The sequence below is a fragment of the Solea solea genome, chromosome 8, assembly GCF_958295425.1.
Source record: "Solea solea chromosome 8, fSolSol10.1, whole genome shotgun sequence".
In the NCBI taxonomy this organism is placed as follows: Eukaryota; Metazoa; Chordata; class Actinopteri; order Pleuronectiformes; family Soleidae; genus Solea; species Solea solea.
In genome coordinates this window covers 22,740,019-22,766,024 of record NC_081141.1, presented here as the reverse complement: position 1 = coordinate 22,766,024, position 26,006 = coordinate 22,740,019, and the positions used below count along the sequence as shown (strand labels likewise).

The following is a 26,006-nucleotide window of genomic DNA, read 5'->3' as shown; positions in this document are numbered from 1 at the left end:
GGTTTGGGAAACTTAAATCAACATTTTAAGATTTCATATACGAAACAAATATTTGTTTATCGATTAAATAATCAAACTGATTAGGAAAATAGCCCGAATAATTTAAACACATTTTTCTTCCACAAAAAAAAACAAGGAGAAACAGCATTTAAAGGTGCAGTGTGTAAGAATTAGTGACGTCTAATGGTGAGACTGCAGTAAGGCGTTTTTTCTCTCACATACTGCAAGAGCAATTTGAATATCAAGCCAAGCTTAAATTCAGCATTTACAGCAGTAGATTTTAAACGTGACGCAGCGTTAGCACGGAACATGTGATCAAATCACGGACCAACCTTCGTATGAGTAGTAAACATCGTACATGTAGTAAATCCATTGGGTCTGGGTCGGATATGGTGTATAATGTTACTAAACACTAAATTGCAGCCCCCTGTGATTTGAAAACAATTATTTGTTCAGTGCTAAACTGCAAATTGTGACAAAGCTTTAGCATTCAGGCTGCTGTAGAAACATGGCTACACAAGATGGCCGCCTTGCCTAAAGCATGTGTTTAAGGCTTAATGTAAGGCTATGAAAACCAAACTATTTTTTTATTTTTAAGGATGTTCAATTTCCTTCAATAATTCTTCCTAAATGTTACACACTTAACCTTTAATAATCATGAGGCACTTGGAAAGCACTAATGTCCTGAAGGAATGTGTTGTCATGGTTCTTCATAAATACACCATGAAGCAAAACAAACATACCTATAACACACGCCTCGGGAAAGCTAACAAAATAAATAAGACGTTCCAATATTTATATAAGAGTTATGGTGGAGGAGTCCATGAAATAAAGGAAGAAGATGACAATCTTCTTTATGTGTACCGGTCTTTTTCACAGCCGTCGTCGGGTTGCATATCCGCATTGTCTAACATCATCCTCACTCACTCACTCTCACACACACTCTAGTAAATAAACTATACCAAGTGCTATCTCTGACACAGTGACTTCCCAGTGAGACAATAACTGGGGTTACTTAACACCCATCCATACTATCCTACTATGTTTTCATTTAAAAATGAGTGTTTTAGCTTTGTTCCTGTATCCACACTCATACACCATTATGTGAAAGTTCAGGTGAACCGGGAAAAAGTGGATGAAGAACTTTTTTTTTTTAACTGCGTTAACTTGAATTTAATGTCTGTTTTCAAATTAATATTAAGGTGTTTTTATATATATATATATATACACATATACTTTTCAGTTTTGGGGCTCTAAAACACCGCGGCAGCATGCTGAGAAGAATGTATGCATTTTTAGACAAAAACATAGTCGTATGGATGTCGCCTGAGCTCAAACACCTTCAACTTGGAGCTTCCTTTCTTCAGTCCAGGAGTGAGGCTGCTCCAACAAATTTTCCATTGCAGTTGCGTATCTTGTTCACCTACTGTTTTTTCGACAGGAAGTACTTGAAGAACTCGTACACTGACCAGGCAATAGCAGTGGAGGGCATCTGGTATATAACCCTCGCTTGGACTCCTTTGAAGAAAGCCGCCATACCACCGAGCCGGTGCACTGTCCTGAAGGCATTAGCCATTCCTGATAAGTGGCCGCTGATGTTCATGGAGTTGAGCGCTACATTCTCTTGCGTGTTGAGCAGTGTTTTACAAACATCGAGCGGGGTGGTTATTGCTGCGGACACGGCTCCCGCTGCCGCTCCCGACACTATGTGGCTGCCAGGGTGGTAATGCCTGTCGGGGTTTAGCTGTTCCTGCATCAGCTCGTAGGTGATGAAGTGAACGGCCTGGAAGGGGATGTTCATGGTCAGCTGTGTGCTGTAGCTGCGGAAGAAAGCTCCGACGCCTTCAGTCCGTGTTATCGTTTGGACACAGTCCAAGAGTCCTCGATATGGTGAGTTGTACATTTGCATCCTCTGCTTAACCACTGAGGGAAACAAAAAAAGGTTGGAATTTACATACAATTTTAGTGGTTGCACATTAAACTAAAATATAATAAGTATATACACAATGACTACAGTTTATCGGTTATCCTTATTGTTGATACCCGAGTGTAACAAGGACATATTAGAGTGCACAGCTTCACTCTGCAAGAAGAAAAAAGGATTTTTGGATATTGCCATTTTCATCTAACTGGAATGTGTGGAACAAGTCACTTCAATAATCATAATGTGTTGAGTAATACGGCCTGTTTCTGTGAACCAGCCTGGGACCAGGTACCGATAACATGGCTGCCAGCTGGGACAGAAGTGAAAACAGATTTTAGCTACCAGATAGAAGGCTAAGCCAGATAAAAATCTACACCAGCTTCAGTCTGTGATTCATCAAGAATATATTCACCACTTTTTCCTGTTAAAAAAAAAAGAAATAAAGAATTCAGCTCTTTTCTGGCTGGAAACTGAAACGCGTAAACTGCTCACCCCCACACCAAAGTCCATAGAGAAAATCCACAATTTTACATCCAGGCACACAGGAGTTGTTTCATCAGTACTTTCAAATGTGTTACCCTGTGTCGTTTGAAATCCGTTCCTCTGGATTGACCTTAGTGACACAAACGTATTGATTAAGGCAGCAGTAGACCAGCAGCTCATGTGTCCCCACAAGTTAAAAATGCTAATTTTCTCAATGGACTTTGGTGTGGGAAAGTAAGTGGTTTACAAACTTCAGTTTCCATACACAAAACATCAGTGTAACTGTGAGTCTAAGTGACGAAAATATTCAAATGATATTTTCTAGACTAATGCAGACAACATTACCTCAATGTTCTCAAATCTGTTTTTCCCTCCGTTGCTGCTGGGAGCCATTTTAATGAAAAGGTTCCAGGCTCGTTCACAGGAACAGCGGCACACTCTGTAGCATGCTAGGCAAATTCAGTACTGACCATGAGTATCTCTTTAATACCCCGAAGAATGTGTGCAACCTGTCAACCCTGTTCGCAGCAACCAGCTCCAAACCCTTTTATTCTTAATGAAGTGGAAATAACTGAACAGACTCTCAAATATACTAAATTTGTTTTTCTTCTTACAGTAACTCAAAGAAGAGGAAGTAGAGGAGGACATTTTTTGGTGCACTAGTTTGCATTTACCAGCATGACCACAAGAAAACTACTGTGTATATGTATGGTATACCGGAAAAATGAAACAGTATGCATTTCTGGACAACAATAAAACAATTGCTAACCACTGCACCACTAAACGTCCCTTTTGAGGGGGAACCTTTCACGGATTAACCTTCTTACCTTCAGCTGGGTTCATGACTGCATCATGGAGCACAGTAGCCACACTACCTGCAATACCTGTAAAAACACAAACCGGTCATTTAATGTCTAATCCAATCGCTGTCTTTTAGAAGAACTTTAACAATTAACAGAGTTAACTGTAACAGCACTTGTCACAAACACTGGCTTTTTGCTTTGTGTTTGCTATTGGAAACAGAATACAGCATTTAAATGACCTATGAATACACTCCTCCAGGCCACGTATCTTGGCAAGCGAGTAACTTAAGTTTGCGTACCATTGGCTACATGACTGTTGCCTCCGCTCTGAATGACATCACTCAGAGAGCGTTTGACTCGCTCATAGCAGGCAAAGTAGAGCGCATGCGCAGGTCCTGCTCCCATCATGGTGATGTTGAGGCCCCTCAGTGGTCTGAAGATCCCCTCAGTCTTGATGATCCTTTTCAGAGCCCCATACACACTTCTGTACTGTGCATTTGGGTCTGGCTGCAGGCTCTGCATCCTGGTCTGGACAAATAAACAGATATGTTTGCGTGAATTCAATAGCAGTTTAACCGATCGGCTCGGCCAGGGGCCAGACTGGACTGTGTGCTGAAGGGTTTACCTTTGTATATGCCCTAAATGATACAGTTTTAACTAAACACAACGACTGTTCAATATTAAGTTGTGCACACGTCTGCCCTGCAATTTTTTTTTTTTACAATAAAAGCCTCCCCTTCCAGGTGTCTTGGAGAAACTATGCTAACATCTGCATTTAGTTTTGTCTGCTTTGTGTCTGCTTTTGTGAATACACAGTGATCCAAATTGTCGGCTTCATTCAGTTTCTTTCTCTACCATCATGGACTTCAAAATATTAAACCTTTAACCTGACAGAGCATACATTTTGTCTTCTAGTCGGTCCAAAAATGCAGCAGTCTGGATTTCTCCATATTCTTCTCACTGTTTTCTTCTGCTGTGTAATAGCTTCTTCTAGTCCAGGAGTGAAAATTGATGAACATGCACAAAACAACAAGGTCAGTTTGGGTCTAGCCTAATGCGTACATGCAGTAGTAATTTGACTCCCTGTCTTATTATCTGGCTAGAGGAGTCCGACTTCAAGAAATTAGATTAAGTACAATTACAGTCAGACTGATAAGTTAACATGTTTTTATATGTCTGGTTTTAGTTGGACAATAATTCAATTCATTTTTTTTATTTCATGAAAACATACTGTGTGCGTGGCTTCAAAGTGGACACCTGGTGTAAGCCTAGTCCTGGTTTCTTCATCATGTATTGTTCCTTGCAAAGCTGTCACATTGTCCTGACACTAAGTGCTATCGCAGCAGTGAGGTCTCGTTGGAGTGATGCGTGTCTCTCACACGGCTGCTGTGGAGACATAAGAGGCAGTTCTTTGTTTTATTGTAACCTAATGAGTTATCTGGTCGGCACAAACACTGTTTTTATTTGTGACAAGATCTGCAGCTGACTCAGGAGATGGGCCACATCTAACTTCCTCAGCATGTTCCCATGCGTTTCCTTCCTTTGGCTTGACAATAAAGTTTCAATTACATTTCCGTTCAATACAGATTTGGGAAACTGGAGCGTACAGTAGCAGAGGTAATATTTGAGGTTAACCACATAAAATAAACAGCATTATTGCACTATTTAAAATGTTGCACATGACTCTCAACTGAGGTAACGCATCCAAACGGCAACCACCACTGTACATACAGATTCACCCTGAAAAGTAAACACTTGGGCACAAACAAGTGTCCTATCTTTCCAATTCAGCTTAGGCAGTTATAGTTCTGTGGCCGTTTACTAATCGACACAGCAGAAAAGCAAGTACATACACACGCCCTTCACTGTGTGAGGCGGATTCCTAATGTGCACAACACTGATAAGATCCCCCTCCTAGCATTAGCACCGGCTACTCCCTGAATCCTGGCTGTATTTATGTCTTCACTGTTCTTACTGTTAAATGTTTGTTTCATGTAAAGCACATTGAGCTGCCTTTGTGTATGAAATGCGCTATACAAATAAAGCTGCCTTGCCTGGCCTTCACTAGAAGGTTGAAGAATGTTACCATTTCCAATAAACTCTATAATTCTAAATAAATATTCTGCTATAACCACAACAACTTTAATGCACTTTATTAGTTCCACCTTAAGTTGAAAACTAATGCAATCCAGTGTTTTCTCTGAATTCTTAGGTAGGTTAAAGTAAATGGGGAAAACAGGAAGCACACGACATCAGTTTAGAGCCACAGAAATTTCAAAACAGGTTACGTTTCAAATCTGCATTCACACTGATCAAACTGAATGGTCACAGTTGGAGACCTCAGCAGGAAATGACAAAAGTGGTTTGTTTAATGAATGTCTATTTTCATGTGAAGCACATGGTGCATGTGATTTCCTTGGAGCTGCTTTTCTTCTGCTACTAAAATAAAGTTAATAATCATAATAATAAATAAACATGGGTTTATTTGGATTAATAACATCATGAAGCAATAGGGGTATAATGGCATTTTTCTTGCCGGGCATTTGCCGTTTTCTGTGTCACATTGAGGTTACTGTCGGAGCAAAGCAGTGGACCAAATATTTAAGACAACACGACATTGTTAGAAAGCAGAACAGAGGGGAGAGGATTTGTGGGGGCAAGGATCATAATGATCACAGCAATTTGCTTTGCAGACAAAACTAATTTTAAGCTAGATTAAAGTTTAACAAAGAAAATTTGTTGTACAGCACAATTTACCCAACAGCTTCTAACTTAAAGATGTACCAGCCATACGGAGAGCATGTTTGAACTTGTCTGACTCCATTCACGGATTACTTTTAGATTAATTTAAGTACAATCAATTCAAAGTTTTCCTTGGTGATCTGTGTAAAGCACTGTATTAGTGTTGGTGTTAGACAAGCTGGTATTGTGTCCCCTGTTTTTTTTTTTTAAATCTTAATGTTGTTGACGTGCCCAAGCAGTTGAATGCCTGCAACACATGATGCTTGACTGGTCACAAATATGTGAACCATTTTATGATGCATGCAAATGACTGTTTTCGGTCCAAGTAGTGTGATCTCCAGTAGCTGCTGCTAACTGCTGCTCAGTCTAAAGGGCTAAAAATGAAATCAAATACCTAAGGCCAACAAGAGTGATGTAATAATCTGTCAAAACCAAAGAGGATTAGAAACTGATCTTTACAGTTTTCATTCAAACAGGCCAGTAATAATCTCAATGTCTGTAACGAAGCAAATTATCCTGGGCAGTGCTGTGAATTGTATGCTCAAGCTAATTCTGATGCGCGAACATATTTATGTTGAATAGGCTTTACATAATGCACATTTGTGGATAAACTACAAGGAATCCAGCATACAGTGACTTCAGGTGATGTATAATGATGCTGTGAGAGTTCTCCTGAAGAGGCCCAGGCGGTGTAGTGCCAGTGAATTGTTTTTGTCCGTAAGTCAATGCAGAAGGCAACAGTAGTACAACACAACGGATGCCAACACCACCACTAACCAACCAACTAATTCAGTACATTCCAGTTGTTGTTGTAAGTTAGAATTTCCACATTCCTGGTCATAAATTTAAACTGGAACGTCCCCCTCAAATCTGATTTCCAACTACCTAACTAACCCTAATGAAGGATTTCTTATGTGTTATCTGTTTCACATACAGTCAGTCGCACTTCATTTTTATCCTTGGACATCTACACTGTTTGTGCGTACGAAATACCACACAAAGCGCTAAGATCTACTGGTATTGCTGACAATTTGCGTCCATGTTTTTTTTTCATTCCTTTGTCAGTGAAGAAATAAAACGTATCACTTCCTGTGTGGGGCCACACGGTGGTGTAGTGGTTAGCACTCTCGCCTTGCAGCGAGAAGACCTGGGTTCGAGCCCCGGTTGGAACAAGGGCCTTTCTGCATGGAGTTTGCATGTTCTCCCCGTGTGTGCGTGGGTTCTCTCCGGGTACTCCGGCTTCCTCCCACAGACCAAAAACATGCAATGTGGGGATAGGTAAATTGAACACTCTAAATTGACCATAGGAGTGAGTGTGAGAGTGAATGGTTGTTCGTCTCTATCTGTGTGTGGCCCTGCGATGGACTGGCGAACTGTCCAGGGTGTACCCCGCCTATCGCCCGATGTAGCTGAGATTGGCACAGCACCCCCCCGCGACCCTCTGGCAGAGGATAAAGCGGTAGATGATGACTGACTGACTTCCTGTGTGCAGATAAATGATGCCAGAAGTGACACAAGATTCAATATACTAGATGGGTTTTCATCAGCCTGTTTTTATGCACATTTTTGATTAGGTAATAAAAAACAAACAAACAAAAACACAGAAAACTTGAATGAGTGTTGCAATTTCACACACAAGTTTTTACACTTGAAGGTGGAAAGGTTGCCATACTAATAGAAGGTTAATGCAAATGAGTACAATGGAAACAGATTGAGTGAATTTTAAGTTTAGTTTAGTTAGTTAAGTTTAAAAATAACGTGACCTAAACATCCTTCCAGCTTCCACATTTCACTGCACTGGAAAAAATTGTAAAATTGACAGATACAGCAGGCGAGTGGAGGAATGTGTGGACTAATGAGGAAACCACAGCATTCCTCGACTTAGAGCACAAAGGAAATGTTACCAGAATAAGAGATGGAAGCAGCAATGACACGCTAGTGCTATCACAATGATCACAAAAATGAAATTTATCGCAGAGGATGACAAGATACCGCACAACTGCACATGACTTCATAATGTGACTATTCGTCATTATATTTAAAGAAGCAAAACTCAACAAGGTGCAACAAGGTGGCAGCAGCAGCAAGCATTTAGTTAGTGGATGCATTTGCAGACTAGATTAAATTTATTAATAAATAAATGCATCTCATTAACTGCCCCTCTTAGCTCAACACACTCTGGACCCTGCATTACTTTCACTGGCTCTCATGTGCTGCACTTTGTTGATGTTTGATTTCTTGGAGGAAGAACTCCCCTCTGACTAAATTCTGTACGATGTAGAAACATTACTTCCTTTTTTCCCCTTCCTCATAAAGACCACAGTGGCATTAGTCTGAAGAAAGCACACACTGCTAGATCTGACAGAGTCAATTGGTGCATTTCCACCGGCTCTACTCGCCTCGTCTCGCCACGGTTCAATTAGCGTTTCCACTAGCATAGCACCTGGTACCAGGTATTATTTTTAGTACCTGTTCAGGCAAGATTCCAAAAGCGCGCTGAGTAGGTACTATGCGATGACTGGTCAGACTGCCGGCCACTGACTGGCCAGAGTGCCGTCACAGGAAGAGACGTTCCACACACAAATCAAGCCAAACACAGCTCAACTGTAGATCACTTAAAACTACTTAACAATCCTGAAGACATGGGTTAATCTCCAACAACTACCAGGGAAATCTCTATATTTAACAGAGGAGTCTGGTGTATTTAGGGACAGCGCCGGCAATCGCGAGCAGCATCACAGACCACTGCCGCTGTAGTAGGAGGCTGTACTCCGGAGACGTGTGGACAGAAATCAAGCCAAACAGTGCCGAATTGTAGATAAATTAAAACTACTTAACAATCCTAAAAACATGGGTTAATCTCCAACAACTACAGGAGTATGGTGTAAAGTCACTAGTCACTCGTGTGTGTGTGTGTGTGTGTTGTGTGTGTGTGTCGCGTATAAAACAAAGTCACCGCACTTTCACTCAGCCGTGCAGTGATGACTCTGCCCACGTTAAGTAGGTACTTTTTTTTGTAGTGGAGATGCAACCTAATCGTGCCGTGCCGAGGCGAAGCGAGTAGGGCCGGTGGAAATACTTGAAACCTACCTCCAAGTCAAGTACCATGTTGTATTTTGGTTGTATGCTCGTTTCTGATAAACTGTTATGTGGAGGAGAGATTTTTAGTTCTTTTCTGTTTCACATTCCAGTTAGGTGAACTAACAGCAGTAAATGGAAACACAATCTAGTCTTGGATATGTCAAAGATTAGCCAAAATGTAGCATCCAATGTAAAATTTACTACCCTCTCAGTCACACAGTGGTGTGAGAGCCTATTGTAATTCCTGGGCGAAAAATATTCTCAAGGATTCCATTTTTGACATACTAAACATGGTGAAAACCGACAAAAACTGGCACGCAAATTAAAATTTAGAATTTTTTAGAATTTTACAATTTTATAAAACTAAGGTTAATACGTTTAAAAATCGTGCAAATTGGCTCAGTGGTGCCCCCAAAGGTGACAAAGCCAAAACAAAGTTGCACCAAATTTCACAAAACTGGAAACGTGTCACACCCCAAGATCCCAAGATAAACAAAAAAAATTCTACAGAGACCATGGCCTCAACTCAACAGGAATTTGGCCATTTTGAATGTGCCGTCCATCTTATTTCGTGAATGTACAAATTTATCTGAGCATGTTAATCGTACCAACATAAAAAATATGTGTATTTGTACTAGATCCAAAAGGTCTCTTAGATTCCAAAGGGCGTGGCCACGAAATTTTGGCAAATTTCGACCTTTAGCAACAGGAAGTGGCCTGTAACTTCGCCATACATTAACCTATCTACTTGAAACTCAATATGAGACACAAAACACAGACCCTGAACACGCCTAAAGACATGAATTTCCCCCAATAGCAAGTCAACCATTTTGAATTTAGCCACCATTTTGCCACTTAACAGGAAATGGTTTGTAACTTCGCCATACATTGACAATTCTGCTCAAAACTTTGTCTGTGGCACAAGAGACTGAGCCATAAATCATCAGCACATAAAAACTAAATAAGGGCAAATAGCACCACCTGTACCACAGTGGCTGTGAGGGTTTGCACAATGTTGTGTGCAGCTTTAAGTTTATTTGTTTAATTTTCTACACCAGGGGTCTCAAACTCACGTCCCACGGGCCATTCATGCGAAATCAATTTCGCATGAATGGCCCCCACCCCCCAAGTAATTTTCTCAAAATTCCTCTACATACCCTGGTATATGCAGTTAAACAGTATATCTGAATTTCCTCCAAGTACCATCAGAGGAAGCTTGTGTACCACTGCTGGTACACGTACTACAGTTTGAGAACCATGGACGTAGTGTATATTTTTTAACTTTTAGTGCCATTTTTTCCCTTCCACATATTAACATAAATACATGTTAGTAAAGTTTAAAGTTATGTCGAGACAGAAACGTAAGATAACATTAACATTTGCTCGGTAAAGCTAGCACAGGACAGTTTAATTCATGCTAGTCTGCTCTGGTAGTTGTGTGTACTTATGTAAAGTCAAGTGGAGCTAACAGCGCTAACATCGCGGCTAACTGTGGACGGCAGCTTTACACTTGGGTTGAAAGCTAACACCGACTAGCAAGCGCTAACACATTGTTTACACTGCAAACAGTGGGTGTGAAGCTAACAAGTGAGCGGAAAAAAGCTCCAGTGTGGTTTAATGCAGCGTCACCCCCCGCGTGCCTTACCTTGACAGAGTCCACGGGATACATCACGGTGTGCTCCAGGATCCCAGCCACGGCTCCCGCTGTCATGTGGGTCCCCACTGAAACATGAGGTGGCAGACACTCGTAGTCAACATCGCTGTCAAGAGGCCCCCCGTCGTCTGAGCTTTGGACTTGCGACATCTCCAGAGTTGCCACCACACGGTCCGAGGTCAACTCCATGCGTGGGGAGCTCTCACAGAGGCTCTGTTGTGCGGGGTAACACTCGGAGAGGTGGCGGCGGCATGGACAACCACAACATCACTACTTCAGTGGAGTTCCAGCGCCCGTGTGACGTCGGCAGATGAGGGGGCGGGTCCGCGGAGAACATGGGCGAATCACGTTCCTGATATTCAATAATAAGGCGGACTCTAAGTTTTAAGTCGACCAATGAGAAGTTGCCGTGGCACATTCTCTGACACATTACATTTTTATTTTGTATTCATCTTTATTACATTTTTATTTTACAATTAAGCTCAATATTTCGCATTAAATACAGAATTCAACATAAATGCATTCATAGAGTAAGTGTTTCTGTGCCTGTATTACATAATGTAAAGTATTCATTATATATTATTCATTTATATTTTTTTAGAAAACGTGGGGTTGATAGAGTGAATTAAACATTTGAAATTCACTTTAATATATTTATTATTAAGTGGAGTTGTGGTGAATTAACTGTGAAGTGTAGTATGTTTGAATTATTTACAGTTATTATACAGCATTTCTCTTTTTGAATGGGTTTGGTTTTCTTATCAGAAACCATCTGTTCACTAACACCAGGACTCATTTGTGAAAACATATCTGCAATTTGTGGTTAAAGGCATACCAGTGGCTGAAGAAAAAAACTTGTTACCAGTAATTATTAACTTTATTACAAATAAAAGACAGTGAGAATGCATTATGTCCTCTTCCACAAAGTATTATTGCTGTATTAACACACTTGATATTCAGTGCTGCAGTTTCATTTACTAATGTGTATATTGTCTGATTATTACTACAATATTTAGAATATGTATTGTCCAGGAAGTAGTTTACTCCAAAAATGAAATGTTATACAATAACATGAGTGGATATGGTGTCATATAAAGGTATCAGCAATAGAAATCGATATTTGTGATTGATTGACGTCTTATTAATTTCAGTTGATTTTGAATGGACACACAATATACACAAATCATTGTCATTCCTATGCTGCATATTAAAACATGTTCTTAACAATCATTCCACAGTTTGGCGTCTTTGTAGCATACAAACATTAAGTAGTTACGTATTTAAGTACTATGTTAATGTTAAGTGTTAGTTTCCACTTGTTGTAGACACAGTATATATAATATTGTCTTTGTTTACTTAAATAAAGCTTCAGAAACCTCACCTTCAGACTGATAACTTATGTCATTACACTTGTATGATGTGAAACTCAGGTTCAAATTAACTTTACCTAAATATAATTAAAGTAGTTTTAGAGCCGCCATCGTCCGTCGTGTAAAGATGGACATTGATGATTCTTAATGATTTATTATGTTTATATTTTCTGCTGTGTCATCCTGTCTCTTGTTGCAGGCCACACGTTTGAATTTCACATGCTTGTCCACCAACTTTTGTGTACAGGAAGTGACTTGAAGTGGCTGAACATGTATATAAAATACATCTCTGTGGTGGTTCTCTGTAGAGGAATGTCAAAAAAAAAAGGTTTCCTCCAGTTTCATGAATCTGTGAGTGAGTGAGACAGAAACTGTTCTATTATCTTTAACAGTGACAGAGTCGAACCTGAGCTACAAACTATCCCATGTCACTCACCAATTGGCTGAAAGTAAGCTCTAAGGACAAAGCAGTGGGGGAAAGTGTGCAGGGGTGTGTCGTTGACTGAGTGTGACACAGCAGTGACTCAGCATTATTGGCGGAACGTGGCGGGTTTTTTTTGTTTTTTTTGAAGAACCATTCGTTGCTGCAGATTGTATTCACGTGTTCACAAAGGAAGCCATGACGGTGACCTTCGTACCAGCCACGGTCAACCTCAGTCAATCAATCAATCAATCTTGATTTATATAGCACTTTTTTATAAAGATATGAAATATAAAGTGCTTAACATAAAAACACCCACCCGCATACATTCACACGTCTCAATATGCACAACTTAAATAATCAAAATCATAATTGATCATACATGAAAATGTACTGTAGCTGAGGAAATGCTACCAGTAACCAGATGTAGAGATATAAATATTCAGATAATATTAATGCAAAAGAATCAACTAAGAAATTAATCAAATGAAAAATACAGTAAATACACAAATAAAATCTAAATCCAAAATCAAATCAGCAGAAAATAATAAGCAGAATAAAAAAAACGTTGTAATTAATAGGGTGAACATTTGATAAAAATTAATTAATAAATAAATAACTAAAAAATAATAATTAAGTCGATAAAATACAAAGTAGATGAAGTAGTGATTGAAAGAAATTGTATAAAACATTACACAAACTGGCTAAAATATAAATTATGGGGAAATTAAATGTTGTTTTTGTCCATGTTGTTTTTATGCTGAGAAGAAAGAAATGTAAATGTCAAAACCAAAATCATCAACATGTTTAGGGCTGGATTAAAGACAATCAAAGACTGAGATGATTAACAGTGTTTTAAACAGTCTTAATTAACTGCTTCCATGATGTGGAGTGAGGATTAACAAACTGAGCACTTTTCATCGACATGTCAGTGAAAGAACACAAAGGCAGCAGGTGTCACAATCAAGTGATTAGATCATATGGATAATACCTTAGTACCTTAAAGAGACACTTAAGTAAAGGTGCATGTATCTTACCAGAAAATGACTTTGGTAGAAGTTGAAGTCACTTTTTGTAATATTACTTGAGTAAAAGTCTAAGTATCAAAAGTAATTTTCTGATATAAAATGTACTTAAGTAAAAGTATTTTTAAAAAAAGGTGAGGAGTTAAGGTTTAAGCCATGGGAGCTCAGTGGTATGGTGAATTGTTTTTCAACTGGAAGGTTGTGGGTTCAATTCCCAGTTCTACTAGTGTGTCTGCTAGCTACAGTATGTGTCCTTGAGCAAGACACTTAACCCCAAGTTGAAGCGTGTGAATTGAAAAAAACTGTAGTGTAACGCAGCTCATCAAGACGAGAAAAGCTCTATATAAACATAGACCATGACACCAACTCTTCTTCTTCTGATTTTATTTGGTAGTAACAAGTAACAATAGATAGAGGAAATGTAGCCGAGTGAAAGTAAAGGATGCTAGAAATATGAATACCAAGGTAAAGCACATACGGGAATGACCCTAACCCTAATACGTGAATTTTGTGCCTAAGTACAGTAACAAAGTGTTTGTACTTTGTAACACTACAACACTGCTAATTTGTACATTATCTGATTAACTCAATGTTATTTACGCTTTTTTGAAACCACTTTGAAACACAAGGCTTGTGTTTCCTCAACTGTGATATTTATTATTCACAATTTTGAACTTTCATTAAGATTTTGTGCATTTTTTGACAACAACTGAAATGGTAATCACGTTGTGTTTTTTTGTTTTTAAACCAATGTGGCAATTATTTGTGATAACTTGTGTGGCCCCACAACCTGGACCTTGTCAGATCTGCAGAATTGTTCTGAGGCTCAGTCCTCTGCACTTTGTGATCCTCGTGGAATAAACAGTCCGACAAGTATAAAACCTCGGACAACTTTATTACTAAATTACAATGTGACAACATTGATTTCGCATTCATCTGTGCAAACATTTCACTAAAATCACTCTTTTCATATAAATAACAGGACACATGCCCTAATTTACAATCCCCTCATAGCAGTGAGAACGACAGCTTCTGAAAATGAAGCCTGGACATAAATATACGTATACTATATGAAACAGCATCCGACATTAACAGTCAGCTAACCCAGCGCGAGAAGATCGGCGGGGCTTTGAGAGAGAGATTTATAGCCTACATATGAAAAGAAAAGACATGTATTAGAGAACAGTGTCAAGACGTGTATGTATTGCACTACAGGCAGAACAATTTGGGGAAAGATGCACAAAAAATTAAAAGAAAAATTGCAGCTGGAAAGCGCTGTGCGCTCTCACTTTTTACTGCAGTACAAAGTAAAGTGCTCCTCCCACTGATTCTAAAATCTTATTTGTGAAGACACATGATCATGCACATGTAAAAAAGGCAAATAAAGACAAACACACAAAAGTATTCAGGACATGATTAGTCAAAAGCTGGCTAAGAAGATTGTCTCTGACTCTTATCATTGAGAATAAAGACTGTTACCACCAAACCAGAGATATGTGGTTCCACTATTTAATTACAATGGAACTCAAGTGTACAGTGAACTGTACTTTTCTGCCATCTATCCTGATATTTGCCTTTGTTATCGTGCAAATAGAACTGCTCTTGCAAGTCAAATTTCAGACTCACCTTTCTGACAATAAAGTATTGTCAATCAATCAATCAATAAATAAAGTTGAGGGTATAGATTAAATCTTTATGTGAGATTGTAGACGGGATTCCCTAGAGAGGAGAGTACCACTGTGTTTATCTTTGAAAAAATAAAAACAGAAGGCGCCTGGAGGCAGAGGTGGTGAAAGGCAACACAACTCCTTCTAAAATAAAAGATATTTGTATGTCAAACAAAAATAACAATAACAACAAACGTTGGTTCAGCAAAGACCGATGGCCTCACATGAGTGACCTCGTTTGTCCAAAGCTCAGTACCAGGGAAAAGCCTAGAGGTTGACGGGGAGTGTGGGGGAGCCAAGCCCCGCCTCCAACCACGGCACAGAGGACGGGGTGTAGCGCTGTGCCGCGTGCTTGTGGATGCGCCGCAGTCGCATCAAGTACAACATAATAGACAGCAACACAATGAAGAAACAGGCCAGGAATAAGTAGTGGTTGTTGACAATGGAGAAGCTGTGTCGCCAGTGAGTATGTGCACCTTTCAGGGTTTCCTGTTGGATGTCCCTGGAAGAGGTCACAAGAAATAAAAATAAATACATAACAAAAATTAAGTATCTACCTACCTACATTACCTTACCCTACATACAGAGATATCTAACCTTAACCTACTTAACTATAGCATCTACATTACCTGAACCTACCTACATTACCTTACTCTAACCCTACATAGCTACTTACCGACCTAACCTTACCCTCCATACCGATCTACCTAACCTTAACCTACTTACCCATCTAACCTTAACCTACACCCTTAACCTACCTGACTAAAACTTTTAATCTTGTTTACTTTTTTTTGAGCATCTGAATGAGAAGCAAGATACCCGGCTGAAAACCTGCAAAGCTGGAATCTTATTTACGGGACAGACATTTCTGTGTGTTATAAAACTTCAAACCCACACCCATATGATTCTTTTATATAGTCCTTTTAAAAAAAATCACCATGACATGACAAAAAGCTGGTGTTGTGTGTCATTTTGGGCTCAGCCATTGTTTCTTTTCACTGCCAGGGTATACCTGGTAACAGTATATTCAGACCAGAGACATTCCTTGGGCCATGTTCTACGACTGAATGCAGAATAAAAGTCACTGTGACTGCGAACCTTAAAGCTAATCTTTAATAGAAATTACATTTTCAGCTCTCCACGTACAGCATATTCAAAATAAATATCAAAAATAGTTGAGAAAAATTAACAATCCCTCCCTTCGCCGAGCAGATTTAAATCCAGTAGATGGGATTTCAGTCTCATTGTCTATCATTTAATGAAAGTGACTGAAAACCGAGCCTGGGTGAGAGAGAAGATCTTACCTCAGAGGCAGAAACCGTGTCCGGTAAAGTATAGCACCAAGAGTCCACTGGACCTCCTTATCGTAGACCAACAGAGCAGTCTTCAGGTTTTTATAATGTGATGGGAAAGAAAAGCCTGAATGCAACACTTCATACATCCACGCTGATTTAAAACACTGGTACCTGGAGATAAAAGCACAAAGACAATGACAGTTATACAAACCGGTTTGAGAGAAAGGCCATGTGAGTCGTTATAGACTTATAGACATTTCTAATAATCTCTTAAGACTTACTTTAGTCTGTGAAGATCAGCGTGCGAGGCATACAAGCCAGAGTCAAATCGTTCCCTCAGAGTCTTCCACTGGGTCGCACAGTAACTCTACAAATGCAAAGTTACCAGCGATGAAACAGCAGCAACATATATAGCAAATGAACCACTTTATGTCAAATAAATGCACCATTAAAACTACTAATAGCTCAATTAATGATTCACTGGTGAAGTACAGTAAGGCTGCAATGATAACTGATTACTAAATTAATCACCATCTATTCTTATTAAAAATGTTTAAAATTTTATTGAGGGGGGGGGTTCAGCTCCTTAAATGTATATATTTCCTGGTTTCTTTGCTCCATATAACGATGACATAATAAAAGCTGCTGTGTAACTTGCAGCTTATAGTGAACACAACTGTCAGGACTTTTCACCTTGGTAAACATAATAAATATGATCACTTTTTTTTATCAACTACTTAATCCTTCCATGTCATCACCAAACTTGCCATAGGGCGTCTTCAGAATGTTCTACACAAACAATCTATATAGGTTTTTAACTCACACAAACCTGAACATAGAAAAAGACAATATTTCACTTAAGGAATCATTCAATCTTTTTGAAAACAAACCTCTATGCTGTCTAGATGAACTACAGTCGGAATGTATTCTTGATAACTGAATTTTAGAAAGCTTAGTCTTTCTATGCATGGACAGACAGCTGACATTCTGACCCCCTAGTGGTTGGCTTGGTCATAGCAAGAAGCCAACCTCTCGTACGATGTGTAATGTCTAAGGTGTGTGTGAAAATCAGCACAAAAATACGAGGACCCGTTCGTGATGTGTGCAGCATTTACCTTCGCAGCCCGTGTATATTTTGAGGAGTTATAATCTCCTCCCATGCGCAGTACATCCTCTGTGCAGTAGTAGAACTCGGAGAAGCCGAAGAACTGACTGTTGACGTAATCAATGGCTGGCTGGTAGATGCCATTGAGGGAGGCTTGGGTGTCATTGGTGCGGTTGAGGTACGGCTGGAGAATCAGGCGACACTGGTCAAAGTCTCCCGTGCCTCTGAGGTGGAGCTTCTGAGACGATAAACCGATCTCATCCTGCAGGTCTGTGGGCAGACACGGGTCCAGGAGAGGAGACTCTGCGGTCTCACCGACATGCTGACCTAAGAGTCTGAATAAATCAGTAGCACCGTGTTAACTATGACAGAGACTTTCGCAAAAAAGAAAAATGAAACAACCAAACAGACGCGTCTCTCACTTATTTCGATTGGCAGTATTTCTGATCAGGTTCTCCTCGTATCTTTGGCGAGCAGCATTTCCTCCAAATCCCAGGAAGGTGGACACATAGACACGATAAACATGCTCTGTGCGATGTGCATCACATCCCAAGTTGAACTCCGCCAGTAAGTTCTTAGCAATTTCCTCCTAAGGAACAAAACAAAAATCCATCTGAGAATGAGGACACACAGTCAGTCACATGACTGTTTTAACATATCTAAATAAAAGAAATGCTAGTATTCAAGTAAAAATAACAGATTGCTTCAACCGCAACCTTCAGATAGTGACATAAGGAGCAGGGCTACATTTTGTTAAGTTAAGGTGAAGTCTATTTCAACACATCACTCAACAGATGCTGAAGCCTGGTTTATACACACTGTAGTGCACACCAGAAAAGACGTTGTTAAACATGAGAGCTCCAGAAGTTTAGATCAGTTTAAACATATATGTCCTCAGTGATCCTCTCGCATGCAGATAACACAGTACAACTGTTTGTGCCTGGCATTACAATGCGTTCTGGTCTGTGACCACATGAGATTAGGTCTAGTTTATAGACGCCTTATTCACATACATGCTGACATCATGTGTGTTCACGAGAACAAAGTGGAAAATGAATTAACATTTATTGGTGAAGTTACCTGTTGCAGCTAAATATCCCTCACCTCATCCTGGCTCCCTAGTGTGTTGGAGAATCTATGTAGCCTTCATCAAAACTCAAAAAGATATTTAGTTTGTCCATTGTGGGCTACTGTAAAAACATGATGGTACACAAGTCAGCCTCTGTAGAGCTGACCCTGCACCTGTTACACATATTAAAGGCTCATTCTGGGCTAACAAAGAGCAACAATTCAAACAATCAAACAATAAAATAAAGTGAACTTATTTTATCTTAAATATTTCACCAAATATTTACACGCTGTACCTTAGAAGAGTCTGACTGTATAGATGTAGTTAATGTGTGCTCATATTTGTGTGTGCACGTGTCTGAGACACGTGTGAGAGAGAGACAGAGAAAAGAGATGAGAGAAGCTGAGTGAACCAAACTCTACTCCCACCACCATAACATGAAATAATATTATGTGATAGTCAGTGTAAGTATCGTTAATATATACATTGAGGACGTCAGCTGAAAAGATGTTCTCTATTGTATTATTGCCTTCAGGAATGTGGCAACATGTATCCTCCAAATTTGTTTTGGTTTGTTTTGTTTTTTATTAGATCTAAGGACTCATTCAGGACAGATTGGGTGCGTTCAGACCACCATTACAGATAGAATCTCTCAGGACAGTTGTTAAAACCCGGTTTAAATATGGCCTAAAACACAACCGGACACTGATACTGTCCATTGTATGGACAGCTACATAAATGCCTTGATATCCTTAGTCCTCAATCCTGCTTGGGAGTCATGCAGCAGGCTTACAGTATACATTCAACAGTGATGAATGGAGAGCAGATCATCTCCACGGGACAAAAATGGTGTATACAGGTCCAATCAAGGAGGGACAGAAGTTAGAAAGAGGAAGAAGAGCAAAGCGTGAGTGACAAAAACCAAAGACAACACAAGAACAGAAATTGGTCGTGGATAATAACCTGCTGTGGAGAAGCAAAGCTTACAGTTTTGGGCACTTCGTATGCGATCTGTGTGGAAACCCCGCCCATGTCCAGGACACCGGCAGTTCTTTTTCTCACCACCATCTCCTGCTGATCGCTGCCAGAAACGTTTACCTCCACTACAGCTTCCCCATCTTGTTGACAATTGACAGGAGAAGATCACTGTATGTAAATCATGACTTAGATCGCCCACAATTGTGCCAATGATTTTAAAAGTATTAACCCAACTTTGGTTCTTACCATTGTGCACATGGTTAAATCTTCCGAGGACAAAGTTAATTCCAATCCATGCATAGACACCTGAAATTAGAACACTTATCAGAGTTATTGTATTATATAAACTTTACCTCCATTGTCAATATCCACCTGTTTTGGTCAAAACAATTAGATCTACCCTACCAAGCGGAACTGCACACCAGCAAATTTAGCAAATAAGCATGCATGCTTTATTTGAGTGTAGGTATCAGATATAACAGCTGGTAGAAAATCTGTGAGCAGAAGTGATAAATCAACTGAATTACATTAAATCATGTTTGTTATATAAACATGAAAGTGGCTCATAAAGTTATTAAGTGTGAAAAACTTAATGTAAATGTAACCAAGTATTTATTCCATTTATTTACCTTCCTGTTTTCCAGAAATGACTTCCACATGGGAGTCCGAGAAGAGGAAGTTGAAGTGGACTGGGATGTCTGTGCGCAGATCTTCAAGAATTGCTTCTTGTTGACTGAGATTACACAAAAAACAGTATCATTATTTCATTATCTGTGACAGTTTTCCTTTGGGTTGATTACCAGTTTTCACAGTTCGGTTGGCGGTGGGAGATTAAAATGGGTTGGATTTAATCCACATCATCTGAATGACAGGTTTGTCAGGTTCAAGATAATTAAAATGTTCAGTACATTGTGGTGCTAAAGTAACTTGTTTGCATTTATAATAATTAAAGTAGCAATTAAATTAGCAAATGGACTAACAGTCATATGTTGGATGAGTCGTAAAAAATGACTTATCTGATCTCTAATTTACCCACACAACATTATTGTAATTAAGCGCAGCCGTACCTTTCAGGTAGGATTCTCATGCCAGCTGTGCAGAGTATATACAAGGGGGTCTCTTGGTGCTTATTTTTGGGAATGTGTTGGGCGGCAAAGCTCAGCAGTGGAAACATATAATTACTGGCTTTCTCTGGTGTTTTCGCCAATACAGAGATACCTGCAAGAAAAAAAAAATTACCCACAAAGACAAACATAATACTCAAAATACACACACACACACACACACACAACAGGCTACATTATGATGGTTTGTGTTACTCATTTGAGTTCTAATGGTAAAATATTTAATATCCCCAAATTTAAATAATGCTTTGTTATAAAAAAGGAAGCTTACCTGGTTTGATCTTCATGACCACTGGCTTGCGGTTATGATCTCGCATTTGCCGGATGTCCAACAGTTCATGAGGATTACCATTATGTTGGGGCCAGCAGTAAACAAATATTCTTGAGCCACTGCTGCCACAGTCCACCACCAAGCCATAATTCAGGTTGGGGTTGCTTGTATCTGTTGCATCAATGTCAGTCACCCTTGCCAAATGCCTTTTGAAATCAGCAAAGAATTGTTAGTATTGACCTTAACCCTAAACCCTAAGACCTAATATAATGTGTGGCCCTCACTTTAGACACTGAAGCAGCTGTTAGGTTACCTGTGGAAGTTATTCTCCTCTCTGATCCAGCTGGTGTGTCCCTTTCCAGAGATAAGCAGCATGTAGAATAGACCAATGAGGCACAGCAGCAGGCTGATGAAGATCAGCTGTCTGAGAGAAGGGAAGAGGAGCCGAGGAAGAACCTGGGATGACAGGCTGAAATGCCATGAGGCTGGGAAAAGGCACGAAAAGCTGATCCTGTCAGCAGGTAAAAGAAAGAGGAGAATCAGCAAAGAATACCTGACATGTCACAGACAAGTGAAATGTGGATAAAATCAAACCAACCTTCCCATGTTGCAATTTGTCTCCAAATTCAGGCTTTACAAAACGTGCATCATTAATCCGCCAAAGGAACCGTATTTGGTTTATTCCACTGCCCCATCCTGTTTTCCCCAGCTATCACCATGACCTTCCATTAGGAAACAAGGAGATATTTTAAATGTGTAAGTCTTTACAAGGCAAGTTCTGCAGTGGTATGTGCCTCCAGGCTTCCACGTCACTAAGTGATTATTCTGCAAGTGTACACCTCTCAGGTAGACACACAGGCCTGTCTCTGACAACAGACAACAGCAAAGCAAGGAAACACTTACAACTCTTACAAATGGAATAATAATTAATTTCAAACTTTTGACTGTTCTGTCCTCTGGATATTAAAAATCTAACTCAAACAATTGTTGGCAATAGTTGCACTATGAAGCATATATACAGTATGTAACGTCTACTGCCATACAGATGCCTGTTCTTGCATTAACTTCGGTTCTATAACTTTGAAAAAAATCCGGTATTTTCTGACAGAAAGTCGAGTTAAGAAGTTGTTTTAGATCAAGCCAAACCATTTTGTGCCGAAACCAGAAGACACATAATGTTAACATACTCTTCACGGCTAGAGTTCTGTCGACGCTTAAATGCACAGTTAGTGCCTGTAAAATTAAAATCAAATTTACCCAAAACATAAAAGGCAACTTAGCAGAGCACATTAGCGTTAGCTTTGGAGACTGGCTATAGCAGCGAGCTAAAATAAATCAACAATACACACGTCATGTAAATTATACACACGTTCGTGGCCTTTATGTGTTCAGTACTTACTAATAAATAAGTGAATGTCCCGCATTTCCACGAGAATTTGGCTTTCCGTAGCTGCCAAGTGCTAACCACTGGCTAACGTTCAGCCAGTATATGGAACGTCATGTCTCCGGTGAGTGACGTGTAACTTCGTTCGCGGTGTGTTTGATTTTCTTCCCCGCGTTGCACGAATGGCACGTAAAAAAGTGGAAAAAGGTGACCCGCCCAACGCTCACCTCCAGTCGGCTGCGATTTACAAACAAGACGAGTGCTCTTTTTTTTTATTAACTTTATTGACAATGAACATAACAAACATGGCATCACGGTGTCCCAGAAACAGCCGAACGTGATTAAAATATTAAATACAAAGTATTAAAAAAAACAAAAGCACAATTTCTCACCCTACAAACATTTTCATAAGGAACAACAAAAAAATACAATTTAAAAAAGGGAGGCTTTCTCAAATGAGTGTTTGGTACTAGCACAATTATCTGGTCAATAATAAAGCTTGTGTAAGTTTTCAGTCAAACAGGTCATTGTATCTTCAAGAGTGCATATATATGTGTGTGTGTGTATACACACATATTGTTGCACTTATTCTACTTATTGTTGCATCTCTTCACTTGACCCAGACCACTTTGACGTCACTCAAAGTCTTGCACGTCACCAAATCATCCAGACTGATTTCCCAGCAGTGACTCACATCTACAAGCTTGAGTCCCCTGCAACGCCGCACTAACGTTTCCACCATGACCGCCTTCACGTCCGTCCACGTCAGGTCAATGTGCCGCACGTGCCTCAGTGGCAAGTTTGCGTAGACACACAGGTCTGCAAACCAGACCGAGCCAGACACGTGGAAGTTATCCACTGCCAGAAGATCCTCCAAGAGGCAGTTCAGAGGACATGGGAGTGACACCAGCGAGAGCCTCTCCAGTAATGGAGAACCAACCAGAAGACACTTCAGCACTTTCCTCAGGGACAGCCAGGACATGACAGGCATTATCTGACTGTGGCAGAGGGAGAAACTGCAAACATGGGGAGACACAAAGAAGACAAAAGGTTTTTTAACGTGCGGTTATGTGAGGTATTGGCCAGAAACATCAAAGTGTAGCTCAACATTAGTCCTACTTGATTGAAAGAGAGCAAAGGTTGGGCAGCTGTGGTCGACCCAGACTGACCCACTGAGCCACCACATCCTCCTGTTGGACGGCAGGAGGTTTAGAGGGAGGCTCGGCAAAGATGAGAAGTTCTCTGAGTCTGGGACAGGCCTCCATGACCTCCAGTAGAGGGCAGTGAGGACTGGTTTTCACTCCTTCCAGAGTGAGGGACACCAGGGAGGAGCCTGTCACCCGCAATGCAGGAGGCAGATCCTCCAGAGGGCCTGGGTAGAGCAGAGACAGGCTCTGCAGCTGACCTGGCCAGGTCTGGAGGCCTGCAGCCAACACAGACACCTGGTTTCTCGCTACAGTGTCTGTTTTATAATCCACGTTCACAGATATGGAGCAGATGTGTGGACACAAATTACCTAAACTGTCCAGTAAGTCACAAGTCACGCCCTTGACGTTCTTTAGCTGCAGGATTAGCTGTTCATCACCAGACTGCGATGAAACCCTCCCTTTCCTTTTCTCCTCCACTTGGTTTCCAGAGCAACTTGGCCCTTCATCTCCACTTACATCTTCATCGCTGACCTCACAGTATCCTTCCCACAAGATCTTCTCTTCCTCATATTCCTCATTCCCTGCTGCTGTTGCTCCTTCTCTCTTCTCCATCCACCTATCCTTGTCCTGCCTGTGCCTCCTCTTGTTCCACACCTCCACCAGCCTCGGAACTCCTTCTCTGATGCTGAACTCGTCTGTCTGGCTGAACTCTCTGTGCTCAATGAGCTGACAGGCCTGTGCCAGGCCCTCCATGGCCACTGTTTTCAGGCCAGGCAGAGAGAGGAGTAGGTAGGCTGCTGCTGCTGCAGGTTCTTCCTTCTGTTCCCCAAACCCAATATCAAGAGCCAGTAAACTGGTGAGAGGAACAGGAGACGGGGATGCAAACGAGGAAGAGGAGAGAGAGGAGAGAGAGGGGGGACAGAAGGAAGAGGCAACAGGAGGTTGAGATGTAGAGGTGCTGCAAAAAGATGAGCCAGAAGAACTCAAACAGAAAGGCCCACCTACAAGAGCAAGTAGGGAAGCAGGGGAGAGTAAATGACAGCGGGACACATCCAGGTGACGCAGGAAAGGGCAGTGGTGGGTAATCGTCCTGATCACGCATCTGTCACAAGGCGTACCAGCCAGGGAGAGAGAGCGGAGGGCAGGGAGACAGCAGAGAGTTGCAGACAGCACTTTTGAAGGCAGCTGCTGAGCCCCAGATAGATCCAGACTCCACAGACCCTAAGACACAAAGGAAGAAACGTCAGAATCACGTTACCTACAAGAGCTTTGATTCACTCAGATCATGGGACAGAATCAAGGAGACCGTGGTTTCTTTCTGACCTGGCAACGTGCAGCAATGTGGGCACAGAGGGCAGAGGTCACCAGACCAGGACACCTCTCCAGTGACAGGTTATGGAGTTGTGGGACCAGCAGGAAGTGAAGCGCTGCTCGGGATAACTGCTTCCTGTTGGACAGCAGACACGTGAGGTCCTCGACCAGGTCTCCTGCTGCAGGGGGAAAACAATGTCACAAGAGACAAGACTCAGTGTAAATCATTAAATCTGTGGACAGCGATGAATGAATCTTCACAAACTCACGCAGCAAGTTGAAAGGCCCCATGACGTGCCTGAATGAATACGAGTCAGCGCAGTCTTTCATCCACACCTCCTTCATGTTGTCCGCGAGGCTAAAAAGACAAAGCTGCATCAGGGACGGGAGCGCGTCGTCCTCGTCCATCGTCCTTCTGCTCCTCTTCCATCTCACCCTCCTCCGCCCTGCTTTATCCCTCCCATTATCTCCTGAGGCCCAGAACAGAGACATGAGGACGCTGGAGCTGTGACACCTGTGGGCTTCTCCCTGTCCTACAGGTGGCAATTATTAGAAAAAGCAGGAATGTTATAAAAATATGGTACTGGCATCACAAAAATAACTTATTTTCCAAAAAAAGGTGTAACAAAGTTTTGTATTATTACAAAAACATGTTGCTTACATATATCACTCACGTCACCAACAGGCGCAACAGCTGCCAACAAAAAGGTTGCAATGCTACAAAAACACTTTAATCTCTGGATTCTTACTTTAATCTCCAGAATTCCGACTTTAATCTCTTGAATTCTGATTTGATCTCAGAATTTTGTCTCTTTCTCCTCACCATTTTGACTTTAATCTCGGAACTCGAGCTCGTCTGTGACACTTCACGCCTCAGGCAAGAATCTCGTCCAGCGTTGTGTCCGAGCTTCGTCCCCACGTTGCCCGAATGACGAGTGAAATAGAGTTTCGTGTAAAAATGAGACCTGTGGTGCAACACTCACCTCCTCAAGTCGACAGTGGTTTGCAATGAGGATGAAGCTTCTTTTTAAATATATATATATATATATATATATATACATATATACATGTATGTATATATATATATATATAAAGTCACTTAGTAACACTCTTTTAATTTTAGACCTAATTATTTGTGTTATAGCAGATTT

At 40.7% G+C, this 26,006-nt stretch overlaps 3 protein-coding genes across 4 annotated transcripts; all 3 read right to left on the bottom strand.

Annotated features, from left to right (window-relative positions):
- Window positions 1-1,217: 1,217 nt before the first annotated feature.
- slc25a37 (solute carrier family 25 member 37) lies at window positions 1,218-10,960 on the bottom strand. Its single transcript, XM_058636665.1, has 4 exons — window positions 10,679-10,960; window positions 3,510-3,738; window positions 3,235-3,291; window positions 1,218-1,923 (listed from the first exon to the last, which is right to left on the bottom strand). The coding sequence occupies exons 1-4, from the start codon at window positions 10,874-10,876 to the stop codon at window positions 1,424-1,426; spliced, it is 984 nt and encodes a 327-aa protein (XP_058492648.1). The 5' UTR covers window positions 10,877-10,960; the 3' UTR covers window positions 1,218-1,423.
- Window positions 10,961-14,381: 3,421 nt separating this feature from the next.
- entpd4 (ectonucleoside triphosphate diphosphohydrolase 4) lies at window positions 14,382-22,568 on the bottom strand. Of its 2 annotated transcripts, none has more exons than XM_058636580.1 (13): window positions 22,412-22,568; window positions 21,611-21,734; window positions 21,326-21,523; window positions 21,013-21,218; window positions 20,685-20,835; window positions 20,247-20,350; window positions 19,864-19,923; window positions 19,603-19,757; window positions 17,993-18,159; window positions 17,581-17,905; window positions 16,747-16,832; window positions 16,475-16,636; window positions 14,382-15,672 (listed from the first exon to the last, which is right to left on the bottom strand). In XM_058636580.1, exons 2-13 carry the CDS (start codon window positions 21,616-21,618, stop codon window positions 15,438-15,440), a joined length of 1,857 nt encoding a protein of 618 aa, XP_058492563.1. In that variant the 5' UTR covers window positions 21,619-21,734; window positions 22,412-22,568; the 3' UTR covers window positions 14,382-15,437. The 2 variants fall into 2 exon arrangements, with proteins under 2 accessions (XP_058492563.1, XP_058492565.1); XM_058636582.1 differs by having other exon boundaries at window positions 19,627-19,757; window positions 22,412-22,567.
- Window positions 22,569-22,671: 103 nt separating this feature from the next.
- On the bottom strand, window positions 22,672-25,880 carry LOC131464215 (uncharacterized). Its single transcript, XM_058636579.1, has 4 exons — window positions 25,125-25,880; window positions 24,868-25,034; window positions 23,516-24,765; window positions 22,672-23,412 (listed from the first exon to the last, which is right to left on the bottom strand). The coding sequence occupies exons 1-4, from the start codon at window positions 25,345-25,347 to the stop codon at window positions 23,007-23,009; spliced, it is 2,046 nt and encodes a 681-aa protein (XP_058492562.1). The 5' UTR covers window positions 25,348-25,880; the 3' UTR covers window positions 22,672-23,006.
- Window positions 25,881-26,006: the final 126 nt, after the last annotated feature.

What these genes read in the sequence shown, in the direction of transcription:
- slc25a37 (XM_058636665.1), bottom strand. Translation starts at nt 10,876, where the DNA reads ATGGAGTTGACCTCGGACCGTGTGGTGGCAACTCTGGAGATGTCGCAA. An exon ending in CAACAGTCATGTAGCCAATG is followed by an intron (nt 3,292 to 3,509) that starts GTACGCAAACTT and finishes GTGTTTTTACAG; the next exon opens with GTATTGCAGGTAGTGTGGCT. An exon ending in AGTCATGAACCCAGCTGAAG is followed by an intron (nt 1,924 to 3,234) that starts GTAAGAAGGTTA and finishes TGTTTCCCTCAG; the next exon opens with TGGTTAAGCAGAGGATGCAA.
- entpd4 (XM_058636580.1), bottom strand. An exon ending in GGTCATGAAGATCAAACCAG is followed by an intron (nt 20,836 to 21,012) that starts GTAAGCTTCCTT and finishes TTTTTCTTGCAG; the next exon opens with GTATCTCTGTATTGGCGAAA. An exon ending in ATGAGAATCCTACCTGAAAG is followed by an intron (nt 20,351 to 20,684) that starts GTACGGCTGCGC and finishes GTGTAATCTCAG; the next exon opens with TCAACAAGAAGCAATTCTTG.
- LOC131464215 (XM_058636579.1), bottom strand. Translation starts at nt 25,347, where the DNA reads ATGTCTCTGTTCTGGGCCTCAGGAGATAATGGGAGGGATAAAGCAGGG. An exon ending in GGGGCCTTTCAACTTGCTGC is followed by an intron (nt 25,035 to 25,124) that starts GTGAGTTTGTGA and finishes TTCCCCCTGCAG; the next exon opens with CAGGAGACCTGGTCGAGGAC. An exon ending in ACATTGCTGCACGTTGCCAG is followed by an intron (nt 24,766 to 24,867) that starts GTCAGAAAGAAA and finishes TTTGTGTCTTAG; the next exon opens with GGTCTGTGGAGTCTGGATCT.